This window comes from Echeneis naucrates, chromosome 24 (genome assembly GCF_900963305.1).
Source record: "Echeneis naucrates chromosome 24, fEcheNa1.1, whole genome shotgun sequence".
Lineage (NCBI taxonomy): Eukaryota > Metazoa > Chordata > Actinopteri > Carangiformes > Echeneidae > Echeneis > Echeneis naucrates.
This window is the reverse complement of record NC_042534.1, coordinates 3,087,010-3,113,931: the sequence shown is the minus strand read 5'-3', so window position 1 is coordinate 3,113,931 and position 26,922 is coordinate 3,087,010. Positions and strand designations below refer to the sequence as shown.

The following is a 26,922-nucleotide window of genomic DNA, read 5'->3' as shown; positions in this document are numbered from 1 at the left end:
CTCAAACTCAGAAACAGGACTTTTAACAGGAAGAAGGTTCCGAACTGACCATGAACTGAACCCTAAAGGTGCTAAAAGATTTCCTGTGTTCTCTGAAGGACGAAATAAGTCACGTTTCTTTTAATTCTTTTAATTTAAGAGCCAATGTGAACCTGCCAAAGTAACAACTGCCACATGCAACTGTGAAGTTTTTAACTTTTTCTGTGGGGGGTTATTTGAAGGTAACATGGAGTGTCAGACTAATAAGACTGACGCCACTTTAAACCGAACTGTTAACGTTGATTTTATTTATTTGTGTTGTTGTTGTTGTTTGTTTACACTTTTATTCAACCCCGCTCATTCACCTATGAAAGTTAACGGTCCGCACGTGTCGTCACTCTGACGTCACGCCGACAAAGAGACGTGGCACGCGGACGTTTAAACGCTCGGAGCCGTTGGCGGAGTCCCCTCCGTCGGCCCGTCTTCACCGAGCAGACATGGCTTCGAACAGCGGCTCAGCCGGGAAATGGGAGGTGGTGAAGAAGGGGAAGAAAAACAACAACAACAACAACGGCCCGGCCGGAGGAAAGAGCCAGAAGGCCGGCGGCGGAGCCAGGAAAGCCCTGGGAGAGTCCAACCAGCCGGCCAGACGTAAGTGAAGCGGCCCGCTGTGCGCCGGCCACCTCACCGCCGGAGCCCGGGGAGAGGAGAGGAGAGGAGAGGAGAGGGGGGGCACCTCCGTGTGTGTCCGTGTTCATGCTGCATACTGAACCGAAACGTTACCGTGTCCTCAAAAAAACAAACAAACAAACAAACAAAACCCGTTGCTATTTTAAAAAAAAAAAAAAAAAAAAGCTATTTAATATGACAAGCTAGCTTAGCTTAGCTTCACGCACTACTTCCTACCATCACTGGATGTTGTCCCGGTGTGATTTCACGGACTTTATTCTCCCTGCTGAGCCATTATTTTTATCTTTATCATTCTTCTCATTATTATTATTATTTTAATAATCGCCACCCTCCCTCCGTGGACAACTTGCCCCTTCCACATACACCCGGAAGGCTTTGCTGGTCGATTAGCATTAGCACTTAGCTAGCACGTAGCTGCCAACAGGAACAGGAGGGTCGTCGTTGCTGAGCAGGTCCGGCTGTGAAACGTGTGTTTCTGTCCTTCTGCTCCTCCTGCACTTTTTAAAACTTATTTCGCCCACCACGTTGTCTGATCGGATCTTAACGATACTGTGCTGCGTTATTACGTTGGGCATCGGCTTATCACTAGTCAGCCTGCAGTGACAGCTGTCACGTCTCAGGGATCAGCTGTTGATGTGGGGGAGTTGGATGGTTTAACAACAAAGGTGCCACTTTAACTAAAGTGTAAAAAAAAAAACTGTCAGATTCCCTTCCCTTTCACTTCTTTTACTGTGTGGTAAATTTATGGGTCGTAAGCTAAAGAAGAGGATGTGACCTTGCTCTGATGCTGAAGTAAGGTTCCAACCTTTCTGCACATTTTAATCTCGAAGGGTTCTTTTGTTAGGAGCTTTTTGAGTAAGTGCTCGATGAGGACAGCAGCTGGTGTTTGGGGAAATTGGTGTGTTAGAAAATGTTGCAAAATATTTCACAATCAGCCAACTAATGACTCAAACAAAAATTGATAAATGTACTAATAGAAGCTTGTGCTGTACAATGAATGATGTGAGCATTAGGATTAGTAGTGATTGGTGCTTTGGGAGAGAGACTGGTGAATAAGGTTTACAAATAAGATGCAGTGTTAATAGACTCTGGCGAATTCTTATCATTGGTAGCACTTTAATAAACCCCGGACAGTCGGAAGTGAATATTTTATAATAGACCATGGTAAAGGTCATAGACTGGCCAAAGGGAAATTTATGGTGTAAATTAAATGTTGACGAACTTCACAAAATTCAAAAATAAGAATGCAACACATCATAGTTCAACGAGATCTGATACGCATCAATAACCCCCAAAGGTGTGCATGACTCAGATTGTAGCAATCTTGTGGCTGTTAGCAACAAAACTGAATAGCCCAAACCTTTTGTACACCAACTTTATCAGTGACCTGGACCATACAAAGTGTGCCTGGACCACAATGTAATAAATGTTTTATCCAAAAGAAATGCTGCTCTATTTTTGTTATACAAGCTCTCTAACCAATCCACTGAAATATTTAAGTAACAGAGAGAAACCTGGCCCATTCTTGGTGCTTTCCCAGCTCTAAAAATAAGTTGATTAAGATTGAATTCCATGAGACAATCGATATCTGTACACAATCAATGAGTCTTTGCACAACCTACGTTTGTCTCTGTCTTCCAGGCTTCCAGTATTTTAATCATGAGACCAGTTTGGTTTTGCCACATTTAAAATATTCCCCTCATTTCAAATACAGCTGAAGGCTTTTGTACCTTTCAGCGCATCCTCACAAGTGGTGTCTTCACCAGGACAAACAATAAATGCAGATGTTGCTCATCTAATATTTGTTTTAGTTTAAAACTTTTAACCTAAATAAGAGGAGAAGTGAAGGATTTCCTGGAAAGGTTTTGTTCTTTTTTTGTTTTTGTATTATTAGATTTGGATTACCCGGTTGTCAGGTTTCAGTATTTTCCTCACTGTTCAGCTGTGGTGGTGCCAACAGAGCTGAATCATTCACAGAGATGCCAACTGGCCTTTCATGAGAAAAGTTAGTTAAGTCAAAGTGAAGAGTAATCCCTTTTGTTTGGAGAAGTTTTGGGGGTTGTAACAGAAGTGAAACTTAGTTGCAGAAACATGATGAAACTTCCTTGCGTCACCATTCTGCTTTGTGCCGATATGGATATATCAAATATGGACCAGATTTAGATTTAAGTTTCTCAGCAGCATGTACAGATGAATGATTGGTGAACAGCTGATGACCTCTGTCAGCAACTACTCAAGTCTGTGGGTTGGTCTCATTGGAATTCATGGGTGCTGTCGCGTGCTGTTTAAATTGAGACCATTTTAAAAATATTTAAATAAATAGTTAATCCTTCCTACTTTTAAACGGACTATGAGTTCCTTTATTCAAACTATAAGAAACACACCAATGAACCATTAGTTGGTGACATTCTTCTTCATTAAAATAAACTTGTCTGCCGCTGAAAATTGTACCCAACAAATCTAAGTTAAGTTATGCATTTGTAATCTGTCCAAAAATATGTGTGCATTTTCTTGGAAAAGGAGAGCAAAGTATTTAAGAAACACACTGGTGGGTTTTGGTCTTTTCAGAGGCTTTGTCGACAAAATTAAAATTAAATGTAGAATGGCACTAACTTCACCCTCACAGTGTCTGTTAGGGTGTTAAAACCCTCACCTAAATGTGTTAAACCTGGACATAGTTTGTTTACAAGAGGTTTTATAAAATGGCACACAGGGGTGTACTTGAAGGGCTGCTAGCTCTTAACTCTAGACCTCTGTGAATTGTAATGAGCATTGCCTGAATATTGTTCGGGTAATAACAGCCCATTATGCAAGCCAAGGAGGGCGGGCAGAAGGGATAAGTAAGGCACTGAATGTGAGGAGACGGAGCAGCTGGGGAGGAGAATGCCATCGGTTTCATGGATTAACTTGATTCTTGAGCCAGAAGGAAGTGTTGTAGAAGAAGGGGAAAAGTTTGAGAAGAGCCTGCAGTGTACGTGTCTCATCCAGAGCTGCCTTTCCTCCTTCAGCGCCATTGAAGATGTCGGACACTGTGTTTGAAGGCTTCGAAAAGATGGGGAAGAAACAGAACAAGGAGCAAGTTCCACCGCCAGCTGAGCCTCAAAACAAGAAGCCCTCGTCAAGCAAACCATCGAAGAAATCGCACTCCAGCAGCACCGTCACCCCTACAACACACAAGAGCCTTGAGGAAGCTGTCAAAAATGTGAGTAACTTGCATTTCCAGGATACTTTTCTGGATTAACTATGTCATATCAGGACATAAAAACTACCAGTTATTGAGAAAATTTTAGTTTACAATCGTTGTTTATGAGCTTGTGAGGCAGAACATTTTGGATGATTTGAAGATTATGTTTGAGCCAGTTTTTAATTAAAATAAAGTCTTGGTCAACAACTTGGTTGATTTTTGTTTTTATTTTTTTCTTCTTTGAATTGACAGACAAAAATAGATATGTCTTAGTTAAACCTCTTGAAATTTCTTCATTCAAATACAGAAACAATGCAGCTTTGTGACATCTTTAAAGCACACTATCACATGCTGAAACTGCTGCATAATGAACATGTTGTTTCCTGAGTTTATAGACGATTTTTCTCTCTTTAGTTGGATGTTGGGGACCTGAAACAGCAGCTGGCTCGTAGTCAGACGCTGTTCCCAGAAAACCCATCGGTCTGGGTCAAAGATCTGGCAGGATACCTCAACCTCCACCTGACTGCACCAGAGACTGAGCCCACACTCAGCAGCTATGCTCACGGTGGGTCAACAAAACCATTCTTTTTAATGCTTGTTCAATATAGTTAACGAGCTTCTGCTCATTTGTAAACAAACCATCTGTTATTAAGAAGTTTCTGCAGTGACATGTTGCTCTATATGCCAGCACTTCACTCATCCACCTAATGTCTTCTCCCCCAGACTACCCATACTGCCTTATAGGAAAGGAGCTGAAGGGTGTGATCAAAGGCCTCATTGGACGTTGCAGCGATATTCTGCCAGATTTCTTTGACTACTGTGTTTACACCATGCTCAGGGAGCTGGACAGACAGTCAGGTAAATACAAGACCCTTCATCTGCCTAGATGTTTGCTCACACCAGTATCACTTCGTTAGTAAAATTTTTAACCTCCCCCTGCAATCCTGTAAAGAACAGACAAAAACACAATCCTTCCCGACAACAACATTTTCTTTGTCTTTTTAGGGGAACCGCTGTATGGCTACAGAGTTTGCATCCAGGCAGTCCTACAGGACAAACCCAAAATAGCCACCCAAAACCTGCCAGAGGTCTGTGTGTCTGACCTTGAATCCTGCAGATAACTGCCACATTCCTGTTTCACTGTGTACTCTCAATGTACTTGTTAGAAAATGAATGGCTACTGGATTTTAATTGAGCAGCCAAACATACTGCCATTTTCAGCTCTGTTGTCCGATGTAATGGAGGATTTTTAGTTTTTATTAACAGTTACATGTCATAATACCCCTTTGCTTACCTTTCCTCTTTCTCTAGTATTTGGAGTTATTGCGGTCAGTTCAGAATCGTCCAGTGAAGTGTTTGACTATCATGTGGACTCTGGGCCAAGCAGGATTTTATGACCTTAGCCAGGGACTAAGAGGTAAAATACTGTTCACACATATAAATACACAACCGTGAGATAAGTAGATGCAGTATTTCTTTGTCCTCTGAGCATTCCTGCTCTTCGTTTGTCCTTTATCCCACTTTCCTAACAGTCTGTGTAGACAGAAATTCCGAGCTGTGGGTAATGATGCAACAGTGCACTTTAGAGCTGTAACATCGACATCCATCTGCGAGATTAAACACGATAACAGACAAAACTCACCAGGTCTTTGCCTGGTGTTTGTTGAGGCTGTTTGTCGGGAGAGTCGGCAGTGAAGTGGGTGTCAGCATGTGGACGTGGGAGGATGAACATTTTTAGAAGATTATATAACGACCTTTATCTGCAGAATAAAGTTATTGTGCACCGTTTGTCTCCCTCAAGGCAAGAAAGTCACAGTTGATTTGTTCTTAGGCTGTTTTCAAAGCTGCAAGTGCAAGCAGTTTTGCACATATTTCTTTTAAGCCAAATAAAAATTGAATCTTTCTCAGAAATGTGAGTGAAAACTCAGGAAAAAAGAAATTAAAGAAGTATTTCCTGTTTGAGACCCTGCAATCAGAAAATGGAAAGGCGTTCCCTGATGTTTAAATATTTAAAATATGTAATGAATGTATTTAAAAACCACAGTTTAAAATATTATTTATAGGTTTAGTGTTTTTTGTTCTCCAGTTTTAATCGTGTTGAATTTTCTTTTTATTCATGGTTTATGTTGCTTTGGGCTTTTTTCTATTTTTAAAGCACTGAAAAGACCGACTGATGACTAAGCTAATGTCAGCGCTAAATGTTCCTCCAGTGTGCGGTGAATCAAGTGCTTTATTTGTGTTTCAGTGTGGCTGGGTATCATGCTTCCTGTGCTCGGAGTGAAGTCCTTATCTGCGTATGCCATTGCCTATCTGGAGCGACTTCTCCTGTAAGTCTGACTGAGAAATATAAGTTATACTTCATTCAGGTTGACTACAACTATAGCAAATGTTCATTCATATGAAAAGATGAAGAGACAGCGACCATGCACCAATGACCTTGCTTTTCTTCTAATTAAATTGTTGATTAAATTGATTCTCAAATTTTCTTCCAGACTCCATGCAAACCTGACAAAGGGATTCGGCATCATGGGTCCTAAAGAGTTCTTTCCTCTACTGGATTTTGCCTTCATGCCTAAGAATGCTCTGTCATCAAGGTGAGTGTAAAGTGGTGCAACTCATATCAATGTTTTTTGTTTTTGTTTTATTTTTTCATTCATTTTTTTCCCCCCCTTGTTATTTATTTTTAAATGCACAACATGATTATATAGTGGTGTAGTCTAAGTGGTTGTAGAAAATGGATAGTTGAGAATTTTCTCCAGACGCTTAACTCCAAATTGCACCTTAACAGACAATGATAAATCTTTTATTTGGGAGGAGAGGAGGGACACACTGATAATTTTTTCGTCTTTTTGCTTGTGTTCAGCCTGCAGGAGCAGCTGAGACGCCTGTATCCTCGACTTAAAGTCCTTGCATTTGGAGCCAAGCCTGAGAGCACATTACACACATACCTGCCATCCTTTTTGTCCAGAGCCACACCACACTGTCCTGATGACATGAAGAGAGAGGTAACACCAACATACGTAGACTAATTTATTCATGATAAATTTTAAACCAGCCCGTTTTTTGCAGATGTCTGCTGCTAAGATCTGAATGTACTTAACCTCAGCTGCATGTGAATAACATTGATAAGAGACCTATTATACAGTATGTTAGTGGTTAATTGCCCCCATGTGGTGACCAACATCATCAACAGTCCAAAATAACATATTGGGATGTGGCTAAGCTTGAGGTCAAAGTACAGTATGGGAAGTAGGGAGTAAACACGTGATTTGCACATTTGTACTTGTTTCTGTGGGAAACATCTCAAAAAGTGTTGTGGCTGACTGATACGATTATTTCCAGCTCGGCTTCAAAAAAATAAGAAAACCTTTCTGTACAGAAAGCTATGTAGGATGTGTGTTTAAAAATTATTTCTTGAAGTCATCAGTTTTTCTCTTTCTCTCTGCTTGTTTCTTGCAGCTGCTTAACTGTATGACAGAGTGTTTGTGTATTGATGTACAAAGTCTTGGTGTGTGGAGGCAACTCTACACCAAACACTTACCCCAATCCAGGCGAGTGAAAGACCCACATCACTGATTTAAAACTTAATATTAATGTGTTAAAGTTGAGATTTTATCAAGGCTAAGTGATCTGAGTGTTTGTCTCCTTTCTTTCTTTAGTCTCCTGTTGAATCATTTATTAAAGTCCTGGAATATCCTGCCACCAAAGGTATAACTCCTGACTTGACCTCTGATTGTTTAAAAGCCAAGCTCACCTGTAAATACTGTAATTAATTCCAATTTTATTTCTGTAAAAAAAGAAAAAACTTCTCTTTACACAGAGATAAGCTACTGTATGAATGTATGTAAATTCAAAAGCATGTAGTATCATAAACAAACAGCATTATTGTCAGGGAGAAATATAAACACCATATTATTGTCTAAACACTGTTTATAGCGACTTTGATATAATCTCATATTTGACTGCTGTGCTGTTTTTGTAGCTGCGGAAGAACCTTGAAGAGACAATCCAGTCTTTCAGAGTGACTAATGAGGAGATGAGAGACACTGTTGAGTCTAATGACCTTCAGGAGTGCAACAACCTGTGCCAGGTACAACAGACACAGTGTATTTGTTCCTGTGTGTTCATGAAGTAAAATATAACTGAACATCAATGACTTTTGAAGACAAATATTTGAATTCTCTGATGTCAAATATTTATTGTACAATGGCAGAAACCCATAACTCAAACCCACTGAACACTTCAGCTTCCAGACACAAAAAAATATTGTGCTCAGTTTTCTATTTTGTCTGTAGAACCTGCAGGTGAAGATGCGTGGTCATGGGATCCCTTGGTCGAAACTACTCATGGTTCTTCTGGTGTTTGCTGCTGGTTTCATAGCACATGACATCAGATCTCAAGGCTCCTTCGCAGGTTTGTCGCAACTCTTCATATTCAAGGCAAAGCTTATACAACTCTTTCATTTACTTGCTTTGTGTGCATTAATGGTCATTCTGTGTTTTTTTTTAGATTCCACCACAGCCATGTATCTGCACAATTCAGGGATCACGGCTGTATCTCAGCAGGCCTGGGGCAAAATAACAGTCTACACAAAACAGGGCTTCAGGTACGACTTAACCCTCAAACACTGAACCATTTCACAATTTCCACGACCTTTGTGAGAGATTTGAGTAAAATACGTCTCCAGCTCTTCTCAGACTTTGTCCCTGTCCCTTCTTGTGCCTGTTGACTCATGAGCCAGTCAACCCCTTCGATAAAAACAGACTTCTGATTCACTTCCCGATAACGCTGCTACACAAAGTAGTTTGTTCTCTGTGTGGTTTACTGGCTCAGTCTGACCCAAAGCACTTCCCAACAGTTATTATAGCTGGCATAAAACAACTTTTGGCTTCTTTATTAGGTAAACCTGTAGAATGTAATGCAGTCCAATACAAATGTCCTGCCATAGACTTATTTTATGATGCCTGTAAATTTTACTGGTGATTAAATTATATCAGGGTCAGTTGGAATACTACACAGTGAGCTGATAGCAGTTTTTAAACTGTCCAACAACATTTTTCACAGGGTCCAAAAAGTGAGAATGTCAAGTTTAAAAACACTAATAAAAGGCTCTGGCAACTTGGTAAAAGTTAGATTACGTTTGCAGTACAATAAACAATTTAACTTCACAGACCTGATGACCAAAGCGGTCCAGGAATCATCTTTAAATATGTTATATATAACTGAATGCAAATAAATTGTATTTTGTCCTTTGTTGAATCCTTTGTAGCTGGTTGGAGAAAAATACTCCTTATTATTATTCTGAGTGTGCACGTGTCTTGGGGCCACTGATGGAAAAAGGTTTGGAGAATGCCAAAACAGCAGCCACCTTCGTCTGTGAGAACACCACACAGTTGATCCTCTGGGTGAAAGAAAAGACGCCACTGGTTATAGAATGGGTAGGAGTGTATGAATGAACATGAAACTATCATTCACTGATGATGATGTTTGTAACCACTAATATTTTCCTTGGACGTTTTTTTTTTTTTTTTTGTGTGTGTATGTCTTCTCAGGTGAACACCAACACACCAGACAGTGTGTTCCAGGTGTTGGCATATCTGAAGGAGCTGCTTCTCTACCTCCATCAGAACTACATCCTCCCTGCATTGGCCTACATATCAGACCTCCTACAACGAGCATGGACCAACCTACAGGAGTCTTGCAAGTCAGTACTCCGAGGTTTTCCTGGTTACTTTGTGATGTGAAGGGCAGAAAATGGACAGAAAACTCATGTTCCTTTTGTTTTTTCTTGCAGCGGCGAGGTGTCGGTGTCATGTCTGCAGGGCCACGCGTTGTCTTTCACCAACTCAACGTGGCAGCTGCTCCAACATACAACCTCTGCCATCAAGACGTGGGCTCAGGAGCTTCTGACACGAGCATGATAACACACACACGCTATAAACACGAGAAGATATACACACATTGACCCAGTCTGAGGCTGCCTTTCAGTGCAGCAGCTCCTCTCTGAAGCCATCATAGGACACTGTGGGGTCAGACAAACAGACTCACAGGAAAAGGAACCTGTGATCTCTTCTTTTGGCTAAATTCTATCAGTTTGCTGTTGTGTAGATGTTTTTTTTTTTATTATTATTTTTTTTTTTTCTTCTACCAATCCTTTTTGTCACTGCTGGATATGGAGGTCGTCTCTTTTTCTCTCCCTGAGTTTTCTACTGCAAATTTCAACTATTGCTTTAACAAATTCTGTAATTTATAGAAAATTGTAGGTTTGTAGATGATTTCTAAACAATTTTTATTTAAATATATAAAAAAAAAAGCGTTATGTGAAAGCTTGCTAAAGGGCTGGGAAATGACCAAAAAACGGTTAAAAACCTTTGTCAATTAAAGTCTGAGGGCCTACTTCATCACCTCCACTCTGTCCGACTCACTATGATCACATCAGATGCAATACGGTTTTGTGTGTGTGTGTGTGTGTGTGTGTGTGTCAAGCCGAATCAAGCCTTCATGAAGTGTGAATCTGGATGAGACAGTCTTTTATGGGTAAGAAGCGGAATCTTCACTCTGGTCACTGTCTGGCACATCATCTTCTCTTTTCTTTGCTGCTTTTATTTTCACTGTTCTTCATCTGCCATCATGGCTCATAATCAGCGTGGCACATGTGTCCTCATACCTGAAGGCTGATGATGTTGTGTGTGTGTGTGTGCGTGCGTGTACATGGTTTAACAGTAGTATGATTAGCGCTGTGCCAACATCCTGTACAGCAAAATAAGAGCAGCTGGCGAGCTGATTCACTAACCTCTCCTGTAAACAAAATGTGCGGATGCATTTGGCGATGACTAATGTCTTACTTTGTAATGTAAATGATTTATAATAAACACTTCAACCCCATTTTTTTTTTCCCCACGTTTGTTTGTTTTTTCCTCATTGCCAGGCAGTTTTTGCTTTCACACGTGTGAAAAGATTTACCTGACCAATATGCACAAATCTGGGAAAGCAGATGTTATTAAGTTATTAAGGTGATGCCAGTCTCACTTAGCACTTTACAGACATCAACAATCTTAGTGACTTGGTGTTAATCTGAAACCTCTAAAATGTGTCCTCAGTCAACAGTAAACATGTAAACTACATCAGATCTCACATCGTCTCCTGCAGCCTGTGTGTGTTTGTCTTCATGTTGACGGAAGTGTGTGTCCACCCATAGGACGCCATGCGGTCCTCCGTCCTCCAGCCCCTTCGATAGCTCAGTTGGTAGAGCGGAGGACTGTAGTGGCTCAATCAGGCATCCTTAGGTCGCTGGTTCGAATCCGGCTCGAAGGAGGTGGATTTTTTTTTTTTTTTTTTATTTAGACAGATGTTCTTCCGGCTTCCGTACCTTAAAAAAACACTTAACGATCAATCTGGGGTTATAACACCAGTGAAAATACTGAATAAAAATGCAACAACCAGCCAATCAACTCCTTGAATATGTGCTTTTGTCATAATTTAAAAATCGGTACAGCGTTGCTTCACCGAATGACGTCTATTTAAGGCGACGCCACGCTGAGCGGTGCATCACGGGGGATTAGCTCAAATGGTAGAGCGCTCGCTTAGCATGCGAGAGGTAGCGGGATCGATGCCCGCATCCTCCAACAGCTTTTCTTTGTTTCCTCTTCCAGAATATATTTTAACCTTTCCCTCCTTTCATTCACTTTAACACGCCCACCTCACCTTTTTTTAATGTGCACGGCTCCGGCTTTTTTGGACCTTCTGAGACGCCGTCACCTCAAAATGTCTCCCAACAGGTGAGTTCTTTTAGTTTCTGCACCAACTAAGATTATGAGTGAAAAATAAACAGACTGAAGGTTTAAGTGCTGACTGAGGTCTACATAATTAAGTCACAGTCTAACTGACTGGTTGTTTTAGCTCCGGAGTTTTTTCAGGTGTGTTGACTCCGGTTGTTGACCTTTATCTTCACACTGAGTCCTCGGCGAGTTAAATCTTTGGTTACATTTCATTAATGTATTAATGTTCATTAGCTCGAGTTAGTTCTCATTGGACTCATTTCAAAAGGTTTCAGCTTCATTTGCCTCACATTAGCTTGTGTTAGCTAACATTAGCATCGCATCAGCACCGGGGGATTAGCTCAAATGGTAGAGCGCTCGCTTAGCATGCGAGAGGTAGCGGGATCGATGCCCGCATCCTCCACAGGAAGCTTTTAGCTGCATACATATCGTTAAAGTCTCACAAATTATCTCACATTTCTGAAACTAGTCTGCAGAAGTTTGGACACTTTACTCTTTTTGGTTTATTTGTATTTATACGTTTTTTAGATAAATATGGATACTTACCTGTTCAATACGGAGGAACTGTATACTGTAACAGCAGCTTCATAAGGCTGCAGCAGCTGGGTTTCCTCGTGCCGGGGGATTAGCTCAAATGGTAGAGCGCTCGCTTAGCATGCGAGAGGTAGCGGGATCGATGCCCGCATCCTCCACAGAAACCTTTTCCTCACTCAAGATGGGACCAACACATTGTGCAGTGAGGAACACACACTGTTGTGTTTCATGCTTCGTTTTGCACTCAGCTTCTATCTAATCTGTTTCTTCTGTATTCTCTTGTATTGTATTTCTACTGCTGTTTTGAGATTAATTCTATTTATCTATTTTCTATATACATTTGGCATTCACTGTGGACAGCCAAAAAAAATTCAGTGGACAGGGAAACGTGTTTCTTTACTCTACATATGACAATGAACACTTTGAATCTTCAATGTGACACACCTTCCAAAAAAATACAGAGGATTCTGGGTAAATTCTGGGGTGTTCTCAGTGCTGTTGAACTGCGTTGCACTAATTCATATGAAAAAATAATCACAGTTGACTCAACTGTTTTTTAGATGGCATCGGTTTTAGCTTTCCTTAATCCTTACTGTGTAAAATATGCAGATCCAAATTTTTGACTTAAATTTTTAGTAAACTGTAAGAGAAGTGTTAAAATGATTAAAAATTAAGATCTCTGGCATTTTTACCTATCTCGTGTCCTCAAGATTAAAAAAAAAAAAATTATGAAATAATGTAGAGCTGAAACAATTAATAATATTTTCACTTTTTCCCCTGGTTGATGATAAAAGAATATAATATTTGTCAAAAAATGTGTGAAGAATGCCAACTTACTGTGTGTTTAATTCATAAATTGAATTGTAGTCAGTAAAATCTGACAGGCAGAGAAATGAACACATGAGCAGACAGCTTCATTGGGTGATGAAAACACCCATCCAGACACCAGTTTTATCTTACATTGATATCAGCCGACACTGGCAGTGAAAACCAAAAATCAAACACTGTTCAGCTATTTAAGCGTCTCTCCCCAAAATGAATGAGCCTCATTTTTTTCCTCTCATGTTCTTCTTCTCCAGTGACACCATGTGATGAAGAGGTCAGCCATCATAGTTGGGTTTGAAAGCAAAGTCTGAACCAGTCAGCATGCGGATTAAGCCTTGGCGCTGTCCCTCACTGGCTTGATTTCTGCTACAAGAGTTCAAGGTATCATTGTGTTTTCCCCCAATGTCAGCGTAGAGTTACAAGCAAAAGCAGCAGGGGAGTGTCCTGACAGCAGATCTGAGTGACGGAGGTAAAGGAGTCTGTCTGCTTCCTGACTTGTCTTCAGCTCTTCTACATGAAGTCATCTGAATCGTAGCCATCCTGCAAACAAGACACAGTGAAAGATATGATCAAAACTTAAAAATCCAACAACATTCTCCCTTAGGTCAATAATCCTCACCTCATTAGTCTTCATGTTTTCACTTTTCATCAGTGATGTATAATTCCTAGAGGGAAAAACAAAGGTTTGAAAAAAACTAAATTAATAACAACAACAATCAAATCAGTGTAATTTTGACTGCTATCAACTTACTTTAGTTCCTCCATCTCTTTTTTCCTCTTCTGCTCCTCCTTCTCTCTCCTCTTCTGTTCTTGGAGTTGAGCTTTCTTCTCGTTCCTCTCCTCCCTGTCTCTCAACTCTTTTTCTGCCGCCAAGTCAGGGAAGCGCTCTACTTTTGTTTTCTCCAGACGGTTAACAATCTCATTGATCTTCTTCTCCACCGCCACAATCTTCACCTGTGAAACACAGTATGGGCACGAGAACCATAAAGCTGCTGCATGAATCAATCACTTGTGAGATGGAATACATTACTTTAGCGTCTGTTACGTCCTTATTGCATCATCAAAGAGTCAAGCTTTTTATTTCAGTTGTGGTTTGCTGACCTCTTTCTGTCGATGGAAGCCGATCTGTCCTATGTCCATGTCTCCGGTCTTCTTCAGGTTGCCCCATGGTGTGTAAACCACGTTGATGTTGTTCATCTTGCAGCCTTGAATACACAACATCACTGTTACTGTTGATTGTTTTTGACACATACAGCGTTTGTATATTTGTAAGCCTCCAGGTCTTCTAGGAGTCAGTGCTCCTTGCTCATAAAGCAGGTCTTTACCTTGGATGCTGTTGTTTTTCACCAGCTGTGCACAGTCTATCAGCACCTCTGGAGGAATATCATCTATAGTCTGACCCTAAAAAACACACGCAGAGCAGTCAGCAGTGTGTAGATGAGTGATAATGGTCAGCTGACACACACAGTGAACGTAGGGAAACAATGTTTCTGCTCAACTGTAGCAGCAGCACACCCTGAAGGCAGCTCAGAGAAATGTCTCCACTGTTAAAGTCATTCACTAAATAGAGAGAGATTCAAGTCCGAGTCATACTGTCGGGTGTTTTCTAAAGGTATATTGGTCAAAGGTCAAAGTTGTTAACAATACAAACATTTAAATTATTAGATGTGCCACTTATAGCGTCAGGCATCACAGCTTGAAATTTTTAAATCTTGGTATTTTCGGTCCATTGTCTTTGGATGTGTTGACTCTTTACCTTTGGCAACCTCAAGTAAACGTGAGCTGAAGACAGTTTGTCCACATGAAACCTGCAAATAGACGAAAAAAAGGATCAGTTCAATTCAACCAAGACGATAAGTGAATAGATAAATAGATGTGTTTCTGAAACTTCAACAAAGAGTTTTATAGATGGATGTTAGGGTAGGGTTTAACATTTTAGATTATTATTATTTAGATATTGAAAAACATTTACCCCAAGTTGACTTTTAATGCCACACCTTACCCCCCCAAGTGAAAGTTGAAGATATGTCCAAACTACATCCGGGATCATTCAGCTATAGACTTTATTGTGTATCTGACCCACTTTGTTGATGAAACTTATTGAACAGACATAAATCCATGAACTCACCAGATGTCTTCAGGCCACCCGTACTTGATCAGATCTTCATCTGTTAACAAAAGATCCATTTCGAGTCAACATTAATCTGGAACAATTAGTGAGGCGAGGATGTAGACACAAAAACACACATCATAAAGTGCTAACAATCTTACTTTCATGCTTGTCCTTTCCCATGTAGATTGTGTAGGGAGGCTCCACCACTGAGAGGATAAGACACTCATAAAACACACAAAACACGCCGATAGTAGTCACAGCAAATAAAAACAAGACGCTGCATCTTTAAAGGTGCCAGGCTAAGCAGGCTACATGCTAACAGCGCTGCTAGCCGTTTGGCTCCACTCACCGGCACTCGTGAAGTAAAAAACCATTTTAGATCAAATAAACGACCCCACTAAGAGAGAAACGGCGCCAGATGCCAAAGACAGCCAGCTGACGGTGGGTGATGCTGAATGCGGAGAGTTTCCAGCACACAGCTCGGTGTTTCTGTCACTTCAGTGCGGGCTGTCACTTTTTCTCGGATGCAGGCTGACCCCGGAAGTACACGGTCCCATCTTCAGAATAAAAGCTTGGTGTTACTTAGTGTGGGTTTTATAAGTTTGCAGCTGAAATCATTGCTGTACATGTTATTATATCATCTTAGTAGAAACTGCCCTCGTTGGGCTTTATAACCCCAAGAAAGGGCAAAGGTTATCCCATTGAGATTATAGATATAAAACTAAATGGGCAAGTTTCAACTAATTCATCATAAAACTGTAAGACTACATGCTTAGTGCCGTTATCAATACAATCCAAGAATTCGCTGTTCATATTGAAGAGTGAAGACAGAAAATGATCAACTGAAGTCCAAGTTAACACATTAAAATAGCTTTTTTTGTTTCAATTTGTTTTTGGTTAGAAAAAAAATAAAAACCCAAATGTGAAGTTGCTCCGTCATAGCAAACTGGTAACCAGTAAGTGAAATTTACTGCGTCCACAGATGAGTGAAAAGAAGGAATGACAGGCTTTATGCTCTATCTTGCAGGTATCACCACCTCATCCACATACACTGTTCTGTTCTGTTCATCGTCCTTTCTGAACCTCATACTTTGTATTTTTGGATTCTGTTATATTTGGTGTCTCTTTATCATTAGATCTGTCACTTTATGTTTCTTGTACTTCTATTCCTTGTTCTGTTCTTGTATTTCTGAACCTGTGGTTACATCAGTGGGATAAAGAAAGTCCTATCTTGTCTTATGAAAACAAGCGCCTTTTATTTTGAAGGCCGGGACCAGGAGCCCTGTCACGCGTTGGCAGTTCGTTTCCGTTTCCGGAAAGCTAGCGCGGGTTGTTCAAAACACGAAGAGGAGGAAACGCGGGCAGGAGGAGCAGCTGAACCGCCACAAACAGCTTTCAGCTTTTCTTCCACCTTTCATAGTTTCATGTAGAGACAGAAATCAGTCCGGTAAGAGCTGCTACACGTCTTTTCTCTCTCTGATGTTTTTAAGGTGACCTTCAGTCACGAACAGTAAAAGACACAAAAACAACACACAGCGAACAAAACCACCGACCTTTGTTATGTTTATCTGTCTGTCTGTTGATATCGATGTAAACTATGGAAACTAAACAGACATAAACTATCTGAAGCGAACGTCTTCTTTTTATGATGTAACCATCCCGCCAATTAGCCTTTCTTCGACACCACTGCTGATAAATTAGCGCTAAGCTAACTCGGGCTAACGTGGACGTCGTGTGGATCAAGCTTCTGCCAAAACCAGATCAGAGGTGATCGTAGAGATTAGACATTAATGTCGGTGATCACTGAGATGTGTCGGTCTGTCGTTGCGACTCTTGGGGACGAACTCCGTCAGGAAATCTGACAAGATGGTGTCAAACAAACACAAACCGTCTAAAAGACTCGTTTAGGCCTGTGACCTTTCGTGACCTTCATTTACTGCAAAAAAAAAAAAAAAAAAAGATATTGCACTGTAACTCTAAAGGCTTGTTTCATGTGAACTATGACATTAGAAATGTCAGCTGGTTTTAATATTTAGGGTGAAAAGTGCTCTGTATCTTCATCCAGCTGATGATGTTCTGCTGTGTTTAGGTGACTGCTGTGGAAATGATGCCCATCATGACCGGAAAGAGAAAACTCTCCTCTCTGGACTCTGACAGGTCTGTTCAGAACACGTTTATTTAAACTGATGTTTAAGTGCAAAACTAAATATTTCCATAGAAAAGAATTTGGAAATCCACTAACCCTGATATTAACAGTTGAGTATAATATTGACACTTATATAGAACATTTTGAAACAATATTTGACTTTATTGACAATTAATGTGATGTTTGTGTTAAATTTTATTGTCAGCCTCTGTACAACTGTATTTTTTTGTAGTTTTTACACTTTTACTGAACAATGCTACACAGACCCAGTTATTCAAACATAAAGGGGAAGCCTGATGTAAGTTGTGTTGGATCTGTGGCTTTATGTGTCATCTTGTCGCTCCAATGTCAGTCACCCAGCCAAGAAGGGAGTGAGGGAGGAGATGTCCCCAAGAAAGACGGAGTCCCATCAGTCTCCAGCCAGAAAGAAGTCAGCTGGACGTCTGGACAAGGAGAACTGCCCGTCACCTCAGAAATCCCCCCGTAGAGCAGCAGGCAGGCTCGACGGTGAGAGGCAACTTCCTGTTCAGTCGATGTTTGAGAGGGACGTCTTCTGAAAGGATGTAAGATTGGAAATCTGAGACACTTCACTGTTTCACCTTCTCTATCAATTTATGATCCTCTTTTTCTAGCATTGCAGTCCAAATCGCCTTGTAAATCTCCCTTCAAACCGACTGTGGTTACAAGTTCCTTCTATGGCAAAAAGAAGCCCGTCTATCTGACTCCATTGGAGAGGAAGGCCATTAAGGAGTCTCTGCCTTCTCCTCCTCCTCTTCCGTCGCCCCCCTCACAGGCAAAAAAGCCTGAAAAGAAGAATAAAAAAAATGTGAAAGGAGACAGCAAGTCGAGAAAGGTGTCTGGATCTAGTAAAATGGGGAAGGCGGGAATCAAAAGTGATTCAGCGTCTACTGAGACAATCAGGCTGACGAAACCTAGTAACAGGTTTGTTTATCGGTCGGCTCAAAGTTGGTGTCTTTTGCATTAATCGTTGTGATCTCTCATCTAGTTTTCCTATTTAATTCAACAGTGACGGCGCTAAGGCAGAATCAACCACACCGGCTGCTCCTGCCAGTAGCTCCAAGCTCCCAGAGTCCAAGAAAGCAATCACCCTCACTTTCAGCAGCTTGAAGAAGCCCAAACTCAAGATCTTTGTTGGAGCCGCTTTCTTCGGCACGGGAAAGAAGGCCACGTCCATGTACAAGAAAAGTGGACCGAAGTCCTCAGACAGGACTGCTTCAGTCCGGGAGCAAAACAGAGCTGCCGTGCAGCAGACTAAGAGCAAGAGAAGCACACAACAACAAAAACCTGCTCTGGTGATGGAGCAGCAACATAAATCTCAACAGGTGAGCACAAATGTGTTTGTGCTTTGGCTCGAAATTCACTGATTTCTATATGAAAGTGTGTGAGTCTACAGACTGAATCAACAGAATGTGTGATGATTCGCTGCGACTCAAAAACAGTCACATTTCAAACAGTCTCACTCTGGAGCTTCAGCTGTCATGTTTGTTCAGATGCATCACCTGTGGTGTTGATGCAGACGTGCTTGATTCCTGCAGGTGGCCGTCCAGCCGGTTCAGGCAGAAGAGAACAAACAGAGAGCCAAGTTCGATCCCACAGACTGGATGGACTCTGTTGATGAGGAGCTTAGAACTCCGCAGCCTTTCAGGTGAAAAAGAAATTAAACTGTTTTCCAAAAGTTACCTTTCTATCTGTGAACACAAACATTGATGATGATTGATGTTAATTTTCTGTTCCTATAAAGTAGATTTTGGGCGTGAGGACAAATGTCCTGTGTGATTGACGGTTTTATTTTCCCCTCAGATCGCCGTCACACTTGACAGAGAAATGTAGGATGACCAGAGAGCTGGCGGTTGTGCTGACGAGGACTCCAATACCAAGTTCTGCATCCAGAGTCCTGTCCACTAACACTCAGGTACAGCAGTGGAACAGCCATGTTTGTGTAATCAGGACTGGGTTTGGTGATTGTAGGCTGAAGTTTTTAAACTTTCTGCTGCTGATGCCTAAAATATTCAATATGATCTTTCTACAGACGGGCTCTTCCACAGACAGCAGCTCTGAGCCCGTCTTGGACCTGAGCGAGATCGATCCCACCAGCGCCACCTGCAGCCCACCCAAAGGTGAACACCTGACACACACCAGACCAACAGTAACCAACACAAAACACCTTCCTGTCCTCATTTCAGGCTGTAAACTAACCGTATCTTCTTCACCTCCACAGAAACTGCAGCAGTGTATCCCATCTTTGGCTCCGCCTCCAAGAGGTGAGACCGTTTTTTCCCTCCATTTAAATGTTTAATGGAAAAGATTGATGACGAAGGACAGTGATAGATAAGGCGCTGCTTTGATTTTGTCCTGTAGGTCAAAGAAAGCAGCTCTAAGGCCTCCAGTGTCCTGCAGCACCCCCTCTGGTCCAGTGACATCACTTCAGACTCCGCCCACTTCAGCCAAAGATCGCAGAGCTCGCAGGAGGAAGGAGAAGCAAGATGACGACCAGCTCATCATCGTACGCCAACATTTTTCTATTATATATGTATCTTTTATGTAGCTTACATTTCTGAAAACCGATACAAATAGTTTTTATTCAAACTGATTGTTTTTGTCTTCTTTGTGTTCTGGTTTGATTTTTCATGCCACCTTTGATTCGTGCAGAATAGCACACTTACAAGCAGAGAGTAGACAGTAGGTTTTTGTTGGTTAATGTTTTTCTGTATTTCCCATCAGGACGCTGGTCAGAAGCAGTTTGGAGCCACGGCCTGCAGCTCGTGTGGGATGGTGTACAGCGCCGACAATCCAGAGGACAATTTCCAGCATACTCAGTTCCACCAGCGCTTCTTGGACTCCATCAAGTTTGTGGTAAAACTTTCCTCCTTCGCTCCATCTGAGCTCTCTCATGTAGACCCTGCACACTTAAAAGGGCACAAAAATCCATCTGGGGAACAATGAAGATTTTTGTGAAAATGTGACCAGGTTGATGAAAGAAAATTGAAAAAGCTTTTGACAAATGTGAAGTCTCAAACAGCGAAACAACCTGGAGTTTTTCATCCAACAAATGTCAGTTTACGAGATGAATCCTGACCAAATATTTTTGGCCTCCATCACTGAAGTGCTGCAGTGATTAGTTTCTCTCTGAAGTAGTTTGATATTTGTTTGGCTCTAACTGCAGCTTCTTCCTTGTTGTGTGTGTTCCAGGGCTGGAAGAAAGAGCGAGTGGTGGCTGAGTTCTGGGATGGAAAAATCCTCCTGGTGATGCCAGATGATCCCAAATATGCCACCAAAAAGGTTTGGATCCAATCGTGGGCTTGTTGCATTTTTACACATCAGAATACACAGATGAGCTTTTCCCAACTTCAGTCCCTGAAATTATAATCCACTTTTTATTTTAATGATACAAATCAAAAGGAATCACGTCAATTCACTTCTTTTTAAGATTATCCAGTTTTTTTTTTTGTGTGTGTGTGTGTGTGTGTCGGCAAAAAATGTAAAATGTAGTCTGATTGGCAACAACATGATGTTGGGCTTTTTTCTCCACTTGTTCTTTAATATGAATTATATTACATGCAGTAACATAAATGATTATAAATATGAAATATGAATTTGTGTGGCTTCAGGCGGAGGATGTACGTCGTGTAGCAGACAACGAGCTGGGATTCCAGCAGGTGACTCTGAGCCGACCCACACAGGCCAAAACCTACCTGTTCATCAACACGGAGCAGCTGGTGGTTGGGTGTCTCGTCGCAGAATCCATTCGACAGGTCGGCTTGCTTTGGTCTTTTATTTGAGAAAAAAAGTCAACCTTGATGCTGATGCTGTTCGTTCCTTCCAGGCTTTCAGAGTCCTCGAGCAGCCAGATCAACAGAAGGACATGACCAAGGACGACTTCATGGAGCGACACCGAGCCTGGTGCTGCTCCACAGTCCCAGAAGCCGCTGTGTGTGGAATCAGTCGGATCTGGGTCTTCAGCCTGGCCAGACGTCAGGGCATCGCCACCCGCATGCTGGACACCGTCAGGTACGACGTCACATTCAATCTGTCTCATTGTCGGCACATAAAACTGTTCTGAAATTTTCATTTTCTGGTTTAACCTGAAGATGTTAGCTGATCAGTTTGTAAAAAAGGCGGCAGGTTTTCAGATGAGCTGTCACTTCACTTAGATGGCAAATCAAGTGTGTGCAGTTTTAAAATATAAAAACCAGGAGCTTTAATTCAAATAGAAACGTGTCAGAATGTAAGTTGTCTTTTTCTAATTGTTTTGTTTTCCAACGCTGCCATGTTCAGCACTGACTGCTGCCTGCATAATGAGACGGTTTATTCCTGTTTCCAAACCTCTTTCTGTTCAGGAGCACCTTCACGTATGGCAGCCATCTGACCAAGGAGGAAATCGCCTTCTCGGACCCGACACCTGATGGCAAACTGTTCGCAACCAAGTACAGCAACACGCCGGCCTTCCTCGTTTACAACTTCATCGCATGAAGTTTGGCAGGAATTCAGTGCAAGGATTGAAGCTGCAGCTCAGCCTGTTAACGGATCTGCAGGCTGCTGTTGGGATATTTCGTACGCAAAACAAAAACTGTTCACGTTAGTTTGACTAAAAGTTTGGATCCGGAAGGATTTGTATTTTTATGGTTCATCTGGTATTTACCCAGCGCTGCCTGTTTTGCTGTTGAAGGTCGTGTGTATATTGGCAGAGCTTTCAGGTGTTTATATTTTACTGAATAGGCTTCTTAAATCTGGAAACAGATTGTTCAAATCTCAGAATTTAGTCAAGTTTTTTGTTTAAAGGAAACTTTTTTCTAGCTGGAGGCGTTCAGAAAATGTTTATAGACTGACCTGTTGAAAGGTGGACACCGCTGTTTAGGAGCATCCTGCTTTGTGAATAATAAAAATGTTTTACAAATACTTGTTTCCTAAAAATGTCTCAGTATCACAGGAGGCGGTCAGGTTTCAGTATCAAACAGTTTTCATCAGCCAAATAAGTTTGCTTGGACTTCTTTTAAGTGTCAACTATTAAAAATGTGAAGCTGTACATGTTACAGCTGCTTGACAACCAAGTAAACTTAATCTATTGATGAAAACCAAGTGATGTCAACATTTCTTAGAATTGGTTCTTCACTTTGATTTTTAAATATTTAAAATCAATGTAAAATAAGTTCTTACTGAAATCCTGCTGTTTAAATCAACGTCAATGTAACCAGACATCAAGAAATAAAAGCTAAAGTAAAAACAGTTGTTGAGAGTTTGATAAAGAAAAGAATTTTATCAGTTTACAGGAGAAAAAAAATCCACAAAAATATTCAGAGAAAACAGAATGTGACAAGAAGTTACAGTGAAAGCCACGACAGGAAAGGAAGAGAAAAGGCGACGTACAAATAAAGATGAAGCTTCTGTAGCTCCAGTCAACAATATTTCTAAGTTCTGTCTCAGTAATTAGTGAAAAAGAACCCTCAAGCTGTATTTCATAATCAGTTAAATAAAAAGCAGCTCACTCAGATGCGTAGATCAGTCGATAACGATCACCTCGGGGGTTTTCTCCAGCGGGGCGTTGTTCTCTAAAGCCTGCACAATCTGAGCGGCTGACGGCCGCTTTTTGGGGTCTTCCTCGGTGCAGAGATAGAAGAGCTCCACCATCCTTTGGTACGAGCCGCCCAGAGCCTCCACGTCCAGCGCCGGCCTCATCCCCAACCTCTCATAGTAGGCGTCCTCATCGAAACTCTCATCCATAGAGTCCACAGAGTCCTCTGAAACAAAGTCAGATCTGAATGGGTTTTCTTCAATGCAACAAATGATCACTGATGAGACGAGTCATCAGTTTAACCAGAGTCACTTTTCCTCCTCACTGTTTAATTCGAAGGATTCAAGAAAAAAGGTTACTCATCAGAAACTTGGACTTTGGTTTCGAACCTCATGTATGAAACAGCTGCAGCTGACATAATAACAGCCATTAATTCTTCTTCAGTGAATTAAATAGTGCATGAAAGAAAAAGGCCATTACAGTGTATTGATGATTAATTGATAATTGAAAGAAATTGTGGATAAATTCTTCCTTGATCAATAACCGATTATTCAGCTAAAGGTTTGGACTCTAATTATAACAAATGCAAACTTCACGGCCTGTAATGCCTTAAAAAAAACACTGTAGCCACACTCACCTTCATCCTCCAGCATCTCCAGATGAGGCATAGCCAGCGTCATCATCTCCCACAGAGTGAGCCCGTAGGCAAAGATGTCAGCTTTGTCGCTGATCTCTCCTCCCTCCTCCAGAGCCTCCTTCGGTTTCCACGGCTCCGTGCCGATGTACTCGGCCTTCGGATCCGACACTGAGAGGAACACAGACATCTTCAATAAAACAGGGACAGACGGCCAAACACTTCCTGTTTCTGAGATGTTCCTGACTGCACTGCTCCTCTCACACTGAGCAGTTCTAATAAATCAGGACTGCCACAACTGAAGAAAGTCTCGACCTGTCATGTTCTCGTCCAGCTGCAGAGACACGCCAACGTCACAGATCTTAACCGTCTGAAAGTCGCCTTTAATCACCACGTTACAGGACTTCATGTCGCCGTGCAGCAGTTTCTTCTCATTGTGAAGATACTGCAGAGAGAAAGACAAAAGTTATTCTACCATGATATTAAAAGATGGATGAATAAAAGCCAAATGCAGTTTTTTGGGAATAACTTAATAACCTTTAGTATTTTATAATCACATGCAAATCAAACTAAATCCCTTTTTTCCCTTTCATATTCCCGGATGTTAACAAACAGGTCAGATTAATAACTTTATTTTATAGAGACGGAATAAAAAATATTTGAAGACAAGACTGAACTGAATCCAGTTTAACTCGTTAGCCTTTTTTTTTTTTTCCGCCCAGACACACTGATTCATCTTAATGGTCATTTTAAAATGGTGCTGTTTGAGGTGCAGGAGTTATTCTACCTGTTTTATATCAGTAAGAATGTCTGATGTAGACGTTAACACCAGATAGGAGAGTCCATGGTTTACCTGGAGGCCACGAGCCACATGCAGCGCCACTTTCTCAATGGTGGCGGCAGGGAAAGCTTTCAGGCCGCTCTCTCTCCTCGCCTCTATGAGGTCATTAAGGGACTGCTCGCCTCCGTACTCCATAGCAAGACACTTGGAGCCATCTCTGGCCGTGGCGAAGGCCCGGAAACCTTGATGTTGAGATACAGGCGCAGAATGAACAGAGAATAAAACATTACAAATGAACTCTTACGATTATTTCCATGACTTTTCTGCCACAAACGAGTCTTCATAAGTGACAGTGAAGCTTCTGTTTTTATGCATCTTTAAACATGAAAAAAAAAAAAAGCATTTGTACTGCTGCTTCTTTGGAAAAACGGATGATTCTACTTTTTTTTGTTTTGTTTTTTTATATATTAATCCTGTCTACAAATGGACCTTGAACTGTCGAGACACCTTGATCATTTGGATTTCTCCAGTTTGACACTGAATCAGTAATGTGACAGTGATGCGTTCCAACAAAAACATCCGATTATTAACTCTGACATTGACAGCGTCACTAAAAAGCATTTCTCAGGAGCTGGTTAAAAACTTCTTACCAACAATGTTGGGATGGTTGATTCCCTTCAGGACCTTCGCCTCCTCGTTCAGGCGCTTCTGATAAACAGCCACCTGCTTGGATGCACATTGACTGTTGATCTTCTTCACAGCCCAGGGAGACGCGTTCAGCTTTTCCATCCTGATACAGTAAGATCAATAACGCTTCGTTCATTATGTATGCACATATTCTACAGTCTAAATCTGATCCAAGACGGCTGAGGCGGAGGAATATCGATATGATTCCCCCCCCAAATAAATATAATAAATTAAGAAAAGATGATCAAATGAGGTCAGGACTGATTCTCTGTTTAGGTTTGGGTGTGGTCTCAGACCACAGACCTGTTCATGAGGTACACATTGACCCCGGTGCCACAGCCCAGCTTCTTCATGAAGGGGGAGGCCGGGATGGTGATGGGGGTTCCTCCCTGGACGCCCAGGCTCTTCACCCTGCAGGCTTTGGGGGTCTTAAATGCGCCCTCGTCGGCGCTGGAGGTGGAGGAGGCCATTCTGTCCAAAACACAAACACACAACACTCAACACGGACCAACACATGTTGTTGTTGTGATGCAGTCAACATTTCAAACTCCCTCAGATGGAAGAAGTGGCAGGAGGTTAACTGGAAATCTGGAAAAGAAGTGGTCTTTGGTGTGTAATGACACAAGCCGAATTAAAGACCGAAGTATTTCATATTCTATTCTGTAAATAAAAAGGTGATTTTGTCAATAACTTCGTGAAACGACAAGAAAATATCCAGAAATTGCACATTTGTGAGCGGAGCCTGGACGGAACACCTTTCTGTGCCTCAAAAGTTTCCGACAGTCATTTTTATTAAATTGTATTTAAAATAATGAATTAACACGATCGACTAAATTATTTTAATCCAAATGTTTTTAAAAAAGCCACCAGATTTTCCATCGACGGTAAATTCCGCTTTAAAGCTGATTTACTGAAGCTAAAACGTCGAGACTTCGTGTAAAGTTGTCTTTTCTTTCGTTAGGAAGCCGGTAAAATGTATAATTTGGTGAAAAGGACGCTTTTACCTGATTTTTATTTCTGCTTTTCTGCCGTAAAAAGAAAAAACGCTGCAGAAAAAGCGCCGCACATTCAAACTGAAGTACGGAAACTGCGGAGGGACAAAACAGACGGAAGGCGCTTCTAAAACGACCACAAACACAGCAGCCTGTTGTTGTTGTTTTTCACCCACACACTGAAAAGTCTTTTACAAAGTTTATTTTATTGATAAAAAAGAATGAAATAGGTTAGTTTTAAATTTAGATTTAACTGTATTGAGGCTGTAGTAGAGCCATTTCACCAGCTGAGGTCAGTCAGGGCTCAAAAAACGTCCACATCAGCTGCAGCTCACAAAAATGTGTAATAATTTTAAAGCAACATTATGTTATTAGGATTAGGAAGAAATCACACAATTTTATTATTTCTGCTGTCTTAAAAACATGACTTACTGAAATATAGGTTGAATAATAAGTTCAACTTAGTCATGCGATTGAAAATACAAGTCAATCTGAATTATTTGAACTTTTAGTCAACTTAAAACATTAAATTAAATGAATGTTCACAGTGAGTATCAACAGAAGTTACAGCAATCGTGTGATCAATAAACAAAAAAAAAAGAAATCCAAAATGAATCAGCTAGAACTGAATAAGACTACTAACATTATATTAAAGATTATATGGTTTCATTTCTCACACAGAGTATCTATATAAACACATATATAAGTAATATGAATAAAATAGGTAAGATAACACTGTGTATACACACACACACACACACACAGTGTTATGTTCACTGACCTCACCCACACACATCCACCTCTCCACTTCAATGCACTTCATGTTTGGTCTCTGAAAACCATTTTAACCCTTCTAGACTCTACTGATGCTGTAAACCTGTTAAATCACCTCATTTCCATGTGTGGGCAGTGAGCGCAGGTTAGGAAGAGATTTGTGTCGTTGTCTTTGTTGCATGTGTCCGTTCTTTCTTTGCTTATGAAACTGACTCTGACCTCGACTCTCATGATCCCATTTTTGTTTCACACACTGCGGATGTTTCAGTCGGGTT

The 26,922-nt window shown here is 41.1% G+C and overlaps 4 protein-coding genes and 4 non-coding genes across 9 annotated transcripts; 6 read left to right on the top strand and 2 right to left on the bottom strand.

Annotated features, from left to right (window-relative positions):
• Positions 1-414: 414 nt before the first annotated feature.
• Positions 415-10,733, top strand: tmem214 (transmembrane protein 214). The gene is made up of 17 exons (XM_029497010.1): positions 415-630; positions 3,678-3,871; positions 4,268-4,418; positions 4,577-4,711; positions 4,859-4,941; positions 5,165-5,270; positions 6,099-6,180; positions 6,346-6,447; positions 6,717-6,858; positions 7,313-7,404; positions 7,513-7,561; positions 7,836-7,943; positions 8,149-8,266; positions 8,363-8,459; positions 9,123-9,291; positions 9,406-9,557; positions 9,648-10,733. The coding sequence occupies exons 1-17, from the start codon at positions 477-479 to the stop codon at positions 9,772-9,774; spliced, it is 2,061 nt and encodes a 686-aa protein (XP_029352870.1). The 5' UTR covers positions 415-476; the 3' UTR covers positions 9,775-10,733.
• A 347-nt stretch (positions 10,734-11,080) lies between these two features.
• On the top strand, positions 11,081-11,167 carry trnay-gua (transfer RNA tyrosine (anticodon GUA)). Its single transcript is given in 2 exon segments — positions 11,081-11,117; positions 11,132-11,167. It is a non-coding gene; the product is annotated as a tRNA-Tyr (tRNA).
• Positions 11,168-11,405: 238 nt separating this feature from the next.
• On the top strand, positions 11,406-11,478 carry trnaa-agc (transfer RNA alanine (anticodon AGC)). The gene has a single exon. It is a non-coding gene; the product is annotated as a tRNA-Ala (tRNA).
• Positions 11,462-22,429, top strand: esco2 (establishment of sister chromatid cohesion N-acetyltransferase 2). 2 transcript variants are annotated; one of them, XM_029496199.1, is made up of 16 exons: positions 11,462-11,631; positions 13,245-13,371; positions 17,193-17,260; positions 17,602-17,756; positions 17,882-18,191; positions 18,277-18,592; positions 18,806-18,915; positions 19,071-19,182; positions 19,300-19,387; positions 19,489-19,531; positions 19,629-19,773; positions 19,992-20,123; positions 20,460-20,549; positions 20,879-21,022; positions 21,094-21,278; positions 21,608-22,429. In XM_029496199.1, the coding sequence occupies exons 3-16, from the start codon at positions 17,208-17,210 to the stop codon at positions 21,738-21,740; spliced, it is 2,016 nt and encodes a 671-aa protein (XP_029352059.1). In that variant the 5' UTR covers positions 11,462-11,631; positions 13,245-13,371; positions 17,193-17,207; the 3' UTR covers positions 21,741-22,429. The 2 variants fall into 2 exon arrangements, with proteins under 2 accessions (XP_029352059.1, XP_029352058.1); XM_029496198.1 differs by lacking the exons at positions 11,462-11,631; positions 13,245-13,371 and adding an exon at positions 16,305-16,550.
• On the top strand, positions 11,962-12,034 carry trnaa-agc (transfer RNA alanine (anticodon AGC)). The gene has a single exon. It is a non-coding gene; the product is annotated as a tRNA-Ala (tRNA).
• trnaa-agc (transfer RNA alanine (anticodon AGC)) lies at positions 12,251-12,323 on the top strand. Its single transcript has one exon. It is a non-coding gene; the product is annotated as a tRNA-Ala (tRNA).
• Positions 12,994-15,629, bottom strand: ccdc25 (coiled-coil domain containing 25). The gene is made up of 9 exons (XM_029496200.1): positions 15,453-15,629; positions 15,262-15,309; positions 15,119-15,158; positions 14,747-14,798; positions 14,316-14,391; positions 14,092-14,195; positions 13,742-13,944; positions 13,610-13,655; positions 12,994-13,530 (listed from the first exon to the last, which is right to left on the bottom strand). Exons 1-9 carry the CDS (start codon positions 15,475-15,477, stop codon positions 13,501-13,503), a joined length of 624 nt encoding a protein of 207 aa, XP_029352060.1. The 5' UTR covers positions 15,478-15,629; the 3' UTR covers positions 12,994-13,500.
• Positions 22,430-22,530: 101 nt separating the features above from the next.
• pbk (PDZ binding kinase) lies at positions 22,531-25,935 on the bottom strand. Its single transcript, XM_029496825.1, has 7 exons — positions 25,886-25,935; positions 25,185-25,352; positions 24,845-24,984; positions 24,267-24,436; positions 23,729-23,858; positions 23,417-23,584; positions 22,531-23,005 (listed from the first exon to the last, which is right to left on the bottom strand). Exons 2-7 carry the CDS (start codon positions 25,349-25,351, stop codon positions 22,767-22,769), a joined length of 1,014 nt encoding a protein of 337 aa, XP_029352685.1. The 5' UTR covers position 25,352; positions 25,886-25,935; the 3' UTR covers positions 22,531-22,766.
• Between the last annotated feature and the right edge of the window lie 987 nt (positions 25,936-26,922).

Coding starts and splice junctions, on each gene's coding strand:
- tmem214 (XM_029497010.1), top strand. CDS start 477: ATGGCTTCGAACAGCGGCTCAGCCGGGAAATGGGAGGTGGTGAAGAAG. Junction 5,271..6,098: donor CCTTAGCCAGGGACTAAGAG/GTAAAATACTGT, acceptor TTTGTGTTTCAG/TGTGGCTGGGTATCATGCTT. Junction 8,267..8,362: donor ATCTCAAGGCTCCTTCGCAG/GTTTGTCGCAAC, acceptor GTTTTTTTTTAG/ATTCCACCACAGCCATGTAT.
- ccdc25 (XM_029496200.1), bottom strand. CDS start 15,477: ATGGTTTTTTACTTCACGAGTGCCG. Junction 15,159..15,261: donor GGGAAAGGACAAGCATGAAA/GTAAGATTGTTA, acceptor TTTTGTTAACAG/ATGAAGATCTGATCAAGTAC. Junction 14,392..14,746: donor TTTACTTGAGGTTGCCAAAG/GTAAAGAGTCAA, acceptor TGTGTTTTTTAG/GGTCAGACTATAGATGATAT.
- esco2 (XM_029496199.1), top strand. CDS start 17,208: ATGATGCCCATCATGACCGGAAAGAGAAAACTCTCCTCTCTGGACTCT. Junction 18,916..19,070: donor AGAACTCCGCAGCCTTTCAG/GTGAAAAAGAAA, acceptor TTTTCCCCTCAG/ATCGCCGTCACACTTGACAG. Junction 19,532..19,628: donor TTTGGCTCCGCCTCCAAGAG/GTGAGACCGTTT, acceptor TTTGTCCTGTAG/GTCAAAGAAAGCAGCTCTAA.
- pbk (XM_029496825.1), bottom strand. CDS start 25,351: ATGGCCTCCTCCACCTCCAGCGCCGACGAGGGCGCATTTAAGACCCCC. Junction 24,985..25,184: donor AATGTGTACCTCATGAACAG/GTCTGTGGTCTG, acceptor TTACTGTATCAG/GATGGAAAAGCTGAACGCGT. Junction 24,437..24,844: donor CAACCATCCCAACATTGTTG/GTAAGAAGTTTT, acceptor CTCAACATCAAG/GTTTCCGGGCCTTCGCCACG.